The sequence below is a fragment of the Verticillium alfalfae genome, genomic scaffold, assembly GCF_000150825.1.
Source record: "Verticillium alfalfae VaMs.102 supercont1.2 genomic scaffold, whole genome shotgun sequence".
Taxonomy (NCBI): domain Eukaryota; kingdom Fungi; phylum Ascomycota; class Sordariomycetes; order Glomerellales; family Plectosphaerellaceae; genus Verticillium; species Verticillium alfalfae.
This window is the reverse complement of record NW_003315037.1, coordinates 2,027,221-2,035,752: the sequence shown is the minus strand read 5'-3', so window position 1 is coordinate 2,035,752 and position 8,532 is coordinate 2,027,221. Positions and strand designations below refer to the sequence as shown.

Sequence of the window (8,532 nt, the reverse complement as noted above, 5' to 3'; positions counted from 1 at the left end):
GTCTCAATATCCTAATAACGCACTGCAGCTCCAATACAACCTGCCATGCCAACGAGTGGAGCCAAGTCCTCTCGCCAGCAAATTCTTTGGGAAGCGGCGGTTCAAGCTCACCGGGCGGCCGCGCGTGGTTCACCCCCTCCTCCGTTCAAACGGCGCTGACCGGCCAGACAGCACACGTCAACCTGCCAAAAGTCCCATGACACATGGGCGGTCCGTGGACAGTGCTCATCCTACACCCCCCCCCCCCCCCTTCGCCTTTCCACAAAAGCACCCTCATTGGTTCTCTCATCTTCTGTCATATCCCTTGACTGCCGGCAAGGCAATGTGCCCCGGGCTTCCGGGAACACGAACGAGCTTCATAACGATCAAAGCTCTCGCCCACTTCCGAACAAGTCCTGCCAGTCCAATGCGGGCAGAAGGCTTCTTCCGTCCAGTCAGGACGATCAGTCCATTCCGTCAACTCCCTTTTTCGTCCCACCCACTCAGCGAGGAAGGAGGAGGAAGAGGAGGGGGGAAGGGGCCAGGATTTCTGATGTCCCAGAAGCAAGGAAACACGCCAGCGTGCATCCATTACGGCTATCGCCGTCGCCGACACAACACGGCAGCAGGAGCTGCAGCCTTGGCCTGCAGCCTAGGTTCACCAGGTGAATGCTGCGCGCGTTGATCTCGGTGAAGCCAATGCGAATACTAGTTTGACCCATGTCAAAACAGAATAGACCATCGCGCGCGCGTCCCCTCGTGTCATCGGCGACGGAGAGAGGAGAAACTTCTTGGGTAAAATTGCCTGCTCGAAGCTGAGGCCTTCGCCACGAGAAACAACAAGATGCTACCACACGGGCTCGCAAGGAACCGGACGCTCCTGTCACTCTCCTCCAAGCAAAGCTCACACTAAAACCATGCCCACAAACGAGAACAGAAGCTGCCACATTACGCTCATACAGGCCACAGCCTAGCCAAACGCACAGAAAGTACCTTCAAGTTGGCATCCACCCCCACAGCCGCCACGGCAGTCGGAATTGCCGGCACCAAGAAACAAGCCACCGGATAGGGCACTGCACCACCGATCCGCCATCCCTGGCCGATCAAAAAACAGATTCAACAAGGGGCGAACCGCGTTCTAGAAGGGGCTCTCGCCTCGCCTTGTGTGGTCGTTGTCACAAGCCAGGCAGCTGGCTCCCTTGGGCCTTAGGGAAAAGGGGGGCTCGACACGCGACAGCCCTGCAAAGCACAGCCCTAAACTAAAAAGGTTAAAGGGGCCAGCGGCGCGGATGTCTACTTGCGAACTCCCCGGGGGTCTAAAATGCTGGCGCCACCCCGCGCTGTCAGACGGAATCAGGCCATTTCACTTGTTCCTGCGTGGCGCGCCCATCGGCACCTGCGCGTCATGATCCAGTCGTCCCCGCCCCTCACGATGCGCGCCTAGTGCTGGTCACACATGAGAACACAATAGGGCCGACACGCAAGATACTCAAAGACGTGAGACATGGACAACCAACAAGCGAATTATACGCTCTCGTCTCGTGTTCCTGACTAAAGCTAGGTGCCTCGCGCTGTTTCCAATCCTTGCTCTGTGTGGCGTAACGGTTGGGGCCAAGAGCCGTTCGCCAACTTTGCGTATGGCCCGGCAGGCAAGAGACGCCTCTTGAACCAAAACCTCGGCCATTGCTCTCGTCAAAGCGTCTCTGCATCCTCCTGCCCGACCGTCACGGGCCCGGAGACCCGAAGTGTGTCTTCTTACCCCTCCACCCCCGCCTCGGTCAGCCCATCCGCATCTACAAGGGGCCGAGGATGGGCCGGTGCTGTGAAATCCGCAACTCCAACAGAGTGTTCCGCACATAGTATAGAAAGCAAAAAGAAAGATCAAACCAGTTCGCAAGGGAAAAAGTATGGTGTGTAACGTTTGTCAAACTCCGTTGTCTCCATTCACTACCCATTTCAACAAAGGGGGTTGGTGATCGGATCGAAGTGCCCAAAAATGGAGAAAATCCGAGACCAGGATATATACGGGTGGGCGCGAAGAATAAGTTTTGAGGTTGGGGAGGGGGGGCGACAGAAGCGTGGATCTTCAGGAACGAAGGACAGTTCGTCGCCTGAGCCCCCAGAAATGGCTCGAGTGATCAAGGAATGAATTTGAAGTGAAGTACCGCATCTCCAGATGAAATCTAGCGTGAAGGTTGGCAACCGGTGGTACTCGTGAACGAAGTGACAGAATTAAAGAGGCCCTTGAGGGTAGGCACTGCCAGGTATCATGCCAGCGCCGGGACCCCTGTTGGTGTTGGCGCTACGAGCCCCAGGCAGCTGAAAGTCGGGGTTGTTGTTAAGAAGCACGTCTTGCTGCCGGGGTTGAGGCGCCCGTCGAGGCATGGGCTGGCCGCCGTAGCCAGGCATTGGTGGAGGCGGGTTCCAGCGGGGGTTCACACTCCTCTGGGAGATGGACGTAAAGTTGGAGCGATCAGACTCAGCGCCGGGGCTACGCGCACGAGCGCCACGCTCTTGGCGAGGGGGGTAGTCATAGGTGTCGGATGGCGGCGGGTTGGGCTGCATGGGCGGTGGCTGGGCAGCTGCCGCCGGCGGCGTCGACGACGCGAAGCGCGGGTCAATGTCTTCGTAGTAGTTGTTGGTCTGCGCAGCTGCTTGTTGTGGCGAGTTGCGCCCAACAAGCTCTGCTGGCTGGGAACCACCTAGCGGCGACGGCACGCTCGGTGAGTTCCTTCCTTGGCCCTGTGCCCAGACTTGGCGTGGCGGCATGTATTGCCTAAGGAGGAAATGTTAGAACCATCGTTTGAGTAGAAGGGTATTGCGCACGACTTACTCGTCCGAACTGTACTTGCTGCCCTCGCTCATATACGTATCATGGCGGCGGTTGGACGAGTCTTGTACTCCCTGCTGTAGGCCTACCATGCCAGCGATGTCTGCGTCGCTCTCACGAAGCCCACCGAAAGATCCATACCCCTGCGGGGCATGAGCAGGACTGCCAGAGACTGCATCCATCTCGACCGCCTGCCCGACCACGCCACGAGGTTCGTCGCTGGGCAAGGGTGGCGGCGACTCGGCGCGCGGCAAGCTCGATCTGTCGGGGTTGTAGGCCTCATAACTGCCGGGCAAAGAGGGGTTGGTGCTGTTGTTGACGCTATAATTGGTCGCAGCCTCGTCAGGGCGCCCTCCGTAAGGCACGGCATAGGCATTATGAGGACTCTGTTGTCTCTCATAGGGGCCTGGCCCGTTCTGGTAACCAGGGGTGGATCGCCCGGACATCATGGCCCCGCCGGCCATGGCACCCGCAGCGACGTAGCCGCCCCGCGAAGGCCCGTACCCCCCACCTCTGGCATTCGGCGGAGGACCGTAACCTCCTCGACCACGAGGGCCGTAACCCCCCCTTCCGCCCATCGGCGGGGGGCCGCCATAGCCGCCTCGGCCGCCGCCGTAGCCACCCCTGCCGCGGTATCCACCAGGGGGCATGCCTCCACGACCCCTCGAGTTCATGCGGTCGAACTGTCGGTTGCTGTCGGATGGCCCTCTGCGCATGCCATAAAGCGTCCTGCTGCGGCGCGTTGATGGGGTTACCATATTGGTCGCGTTCAGGGCGAGGCACAGAGCCAGCTCGCGACGCCGGGGCGGTACTGCTGTATGTGTTCACATCTGAGGTGGGGTTGCTCGGGGTCCTCTCAATGGGACTGCGGTTGGTGAGAGGGATGCGCTCATCGCTAACCTGGTCGTCTTTCTTCTGGTCCCCAAAGGTTGCAAATGCGGGCAAGTTGTCGACCCCACCGTTGCCGCCGCTCAGGACTGGCATGCTGGGTTGTGATGCGGTAGAGATGGCGGCCTTGGACTGCGCCTCGCGGTTGAAGTAGTTTTCTCCGCTCATTTCCGCGTTGTCGGCAATCTTAGCCTTCCTGGCCTTCCTGCTGATCAATGTGCGACGCATGGCACAGGAAACGAGGCCGCTGAGGCCGACCATGATGGTAGCAGCGAGGACAATGTAGGAGCCCCAGGCGAGATGGGGGATGAAAATCAAGACATCAACCAGGAAAGCCAGCAGGCACACCAGGAAGGTGATGGTCGAGAAGATGAAGACGACGAGGAGATAGCGAGACGAATGGGACGGCGAGTGAAGGTGAGCAACAGCGGCGAGGATGAAAAGAATAAGCGTCAGCAGCGCAGCGACGGGATGAACGATCAGAATAGCCGTCAGGCTGTTGCGAGTGCCTTCGGGAAGGTCAAAGTCATTGGCGCGTCCCCCAAGCCCATCTGCGCCGAGTCAGTGTTCAGTCGTCTCACACGGAACCGCATCAATGCCGCGGTAACGGTTGGGGGTGCACTCACTAAGATCGTAGCCAACCTGGATGGAGGAGCAAGCGCCGCGGTTGCAGTACCCGAGGACGCCATAGTCGACGCCGGCGAAGCTACCGAGGGGTATCGCCGTGATAATGGGAGCCGAGAGCACGGAGAGCAGCAGGAGGGCGAATGCCGCAAAAAGCAGCACCGACAGAGGTGTCGCCGGTCGCAGCATTTTATTGTTGAGTCGTCGGCCTGTCGGCAGAAGATGCCTGTGATATCAGGAGAGTGATGGTGGGAAGCGCCAGCGTCGTCAAGACGCGGCGAGAGAAAAAGGTCGTCGACGGCCCGGTTGAGGTTTGTGATGGATGATTGGGAAGCGAGACAAAGTGCGCGCACGCGGTTGAGCACCGAGTATTACGGAGTGGACAGGTTGGATCAGTCGCAGCGAGGAGACGTCGGGAGCATTGTCGAACTGCACAACGGAAAGGATTCGTGGTGTTGAGGTCGTCGGGGCGTTGGGAGGTCCAGCGTTGTCGTCGTCGTCGTTGTCGTGCGTCGTAGTGTACACCTTTCTTGTTCTACCCAACAGCCTTTGAGTCCTTCCTTCCTTCTGTTTTACGCTGGCGTCACTAGGACTCTGATGCGGTTTAGGTGGTGTGTCGGATAATGGAGAGGACGCAATTAAGAGAGTCGACACGAGCGAGTGGCGCGTTGTTCGTCGTGCAAAATCACCCCAAGGAAGGCGGTCGAGGTTCGAGAAGGAAACGGAAACGAGTGAATGGAAGGACTGAGGTAAACCGCCACAAGCCTGGTGGTGGTTTGGGTAAGGTAGACTTTGGTGGTGGTGTGGGAGATCAGGAAAGTGGCCGCTGGTGCTGGTGCGCACTGAGGGACGAGGGACGGAGAGGAGCAAGTTGAGTCTGGTTGGGACGCCTGGTTGGAAGGGGGGGGGGGGGGGGACGCTGTGGCTCCCCCTGCGCCCGCTCCTGCCCTTTGCCTACTACAACCCAAGCCTCCGCCCCAAGTCGCAATTGCCAGGTCGCAGGGAGCCTGCCCGCCGTAGGAAGGAGCACCGCCGGAGCAGTACCTTCGTGGCGCAGGCGCAGGAAAGCAGTCGCGGGCCTGAAGGGGGGGTGTGGGGCATTTGCAGGCCGCAGGCTAAGGTACTAGCGACTGTTCACTCCACCACACGCCTTCACTTGCAGCACCAGGAAGGTGGAATTGCGGGAGAATTTTAGGGTGCTTGGGTGGCAGAAGCCAACAGCCTGCCAGGGGCCTTGCCTTGGTTGCTTTTCCTCCACTCCCATCAGACAGGGTTTCCAAGCAGACGAGGCAAGACCAGCACCCACAACACCGGCGTGCTGCCCACCTTGCCCGCATCATTTGGAGATAAGGTGGCTCGGAGATTTGATCCTCGCCATGTTTCTCTCACTCGCGGCAAGGTCGGAAAGTTGGTCGAGAAGACGCACCCCGTCTGGTGTACTGCAAGGATGCATACAGCAGCAGAATGCAGCAGCAGGAGCAGCAGCAGTAGCAGCAGCAGTAGCAGCAGAAGCACCGTCGACGTGGCTCAAATGATAAACAAGAAGATGCGATGCGGGCTGCCATGTTTCCCCTCTACTGCTACTGTTGCATCTGCCTTCCTTGCCCATGCCTTTCGAAATCGGCTCGGAACCCGCATGCGCCCCCTTCGTCGAAAAGAGGGCACAGCCAATGACCACCGCTGCTTGGCTTCCAGGCCTCGTATCCACTCGGAAGCCCTTTGAACACTGCATACCTCTGAGACTAAAAAAGGTACCTACTGACACCTCATTGCCATGGCGAGTCTTGACAATGCGATCTTTTGAGCCCCTCCCGCCTGCGCTGGAACCCGCCACACTCACTGGCTGCTCCTTTGAACCTCCTATGAACTGGACAATGCTTTGACTACTCATGCGCTACCAAAGCTAGCCTAGATGTTCTCCGCACCCAAGTGCTTCGCCTTGGCCTGGAATGGCGATAGCGCCATGTTTGTCTGGAGCCACGAGGGCGCCGAAGGCCAGACTAAAACAGGCACGCAAGGCACGGTACCTGAACCTTCACTGCACTGGAGCATGTTTTAAGAACTTATTGGAGCTGGCTCCGTCAGTTGCTGGTGCTGGGACCGATGTGTTTTTGGGACCCCCAGACGTTTGATGCTCCCAAGAGCCGCTAGGGACCTTGCTGCGTCCGAAATCGCTTCCGTTCTGAAGGGATGGTCGATTGTTCGTTCCTGCCCTGCTCGAGCGTGCTTCCTCTCTGTTGATGCAAGGAAGCTGGGTCGGTCATTCCTGCTCCGGCTGTGGGTTCTCCTTTCCCACGCTTCAAGGGCCAAGATTGAATGTGGGGGGGGGGGGCTACAACCTCCCCAAACGTGCCAATTGACACGCGTCCATCAAGCTCACTCTCCCGCGACTTTTTTTGTTGCCTATTGATGTGCCGCTTTCACACCCTGGTCGATTCCTTGCCGTCACCTCCTTGGGAGAAAACTTGCAACATGGTCATGTCCGCTGATTGGCATGATCTCATTCTTCCATTACCTCATCGACAGGCCGCCTTTTACACGATTTTCCAGCGTGACTCGAAGCCTCTATGCTGCGCCGAAACTCGACACGACGAGAGCCTCAACCACCTATGCTTCTTCCCTTGTCGGACTCCAGGCCCCTGGACTGCTTGTGAAGCAGACATCCCGGCTGCTTCATCTGGACTCTCGCCTGCCCCGCAGATCATCCATGTGGGCAGATACCGTATCAGCCGGCCCCGTCAACCTGTCAAGCTTTGTCTGTGCTCCGACACATGCCTATGCGAGATATGCCGAGACCAGCCTCAGTCAGCTACGGACGTATTGTCCTCCTCCGCCGGGTTTCGAAGTCAATTTGCTCATGAGCATGGCTCGATTCGATCGGGTCGACAGGCAGTGGTGAAGCTGGGACTGCCTTTCTGTTTCCCCTCCTGTTCAAATCTTAGTTTTTCTCCCATTCCATCAAGTGAACAAGAACAAGTACCCTTGGCGAAGGCCTGCCCTGCCATCTCCGTCCAATCTAGCCCAATCACCACGTCATCGCCGACCTCAAACAGCGGAGCACGGCTCGATGCTGCGACGCGGCGCCTCCCGCACGTCTCAGAATTTCCGAGTCCGAGACCGCCCTGCTTCATCCCGCTGCTCTCGCTGCCAGGCCACAGGCGCTCGCAGCTCGCAGTCTGGCATTTGCCTCCGACATGATGCTGTGCGGCCTCTTGGCGGCGATGCGCGTTGTGGTTGGCTGGGGCCGTGATCTGGATGCCGCTGCCTCGTTACCGGGTACCCAATGGGCCTTGCCTCGAGAGTCGGACGTAAGGTCTTGATGTTGGAACATACTTTCGATATGACGATCCCACTCGATAGCCTGTCTGCATGTTGTCTGCTTCGCGTTTTTGACCACGTGGGCGCGGGCCTCAGGGAAAAATAAAGCACGCTGTCGAGGGACTCGAAATCTTCTTTCTCTGTCAGCCTGGAGTGGTACGTGCCAAGACCCGCTGTGCGACTTTCAACTTCGGTTTTCCAGCACGAATCCTCAGGTGTTCGACTCGATGATTGATCAGACTTCTGATATCCTGGAATGCTTGATTTCATGGATCAAGACCCTGGTTACGGGAAGTCGGTGCACAAATCCGTTATAACTGCGATTGATCATCTCAGAGATAAAACCCGCAAGACCAAAACCACTGCATTTGGTCTACGTAACACATGTCCAAAAAGAGAAAAAAAAGAAAAACGCACAACATGTCGGATAGGCCTGAAGCTCGAAACTTTTGACCTACCTATACTTTGTGTCCCGGGTCGCGTGAAGCTGCTGCTGTCAATCCGGAGACGCAGCAGACTATGTACGGCATGTTTATCTTTCAGGTCAGGTATCATGCCATGTATTGCGTTCTGTTCAAAATCTCCTTTGAAAAAGCTATTTCTTCAAGAGACACCTTTGACAACACCAGTTTGATTGCCATGGGGTCGACAAGACGAGGAGTTGTTGTGGGATAGTGCAGCTTTGATCCGCTGAGATGCGAGGTTATCCACGTGCTGCATGGCAACACCGGCTTCTAATGTATGACAGCATCATGGAAAATCCACAAGTTCGCAAGAGCGTAAAACGGCCTATTGAGCTCACGGCTCAGGCTGATAACACGCGAGGAGCCTCAGTCATGTCGTCCATCCTCAAGCCACCGTGCAAAGGACTATCTCCGGCGCCTGTCGGTCAA

The 8,532-nt window shown here is 57.6% G+C and overlaps 2 protein-coding genes across 2 annotated transcripts in view; one reads left to right on the top strand and one right to left on the bottom strand.

Moving 5' to 3' along the window:
- Positions 1-2,211: 2,211 nt before the first annotated feature.
- On the bottom strand, positions 2,212-4,510 carry VDBG_02091 (pH-response regulator protein palI/rim-9; the record flags this gene model as incomplete). Its single annotated transcript, XM_003007857.1, has 4 exons — positions 2,212-2,755; positions 2,813-3,515; positions 3,565-4,248; positions 4,324-4,510. The coding sequence occupies 4 exons, from the start codon at positions 4,508-4,510 to the stop codon at positions 2,212-2,214; spliced, it is 2,118 nt and encodes a 705-aa protein (XP_003007903.1).
- Positions 4,511-8,391: 3,881 nt separating this feature from the next.
- The window catches only part of VDBG_02090 (ABC transporter), a gene marked incomplete at both ends in the record, with an annotated part of 2,473 nt that continues 2,332 nt past the window's right edge, over positions 8,392-8,532 (top strand). The window contains one exon of the mRNA XM_003007856.1: positions 8,392-8,498. Within this exon, the coding sequence (XP_003007902.1) occupies positions 8,392-8,498 (107 nt within the window). The remainder of the gene's footprint in view (positions 8,499-8,532) is intronic.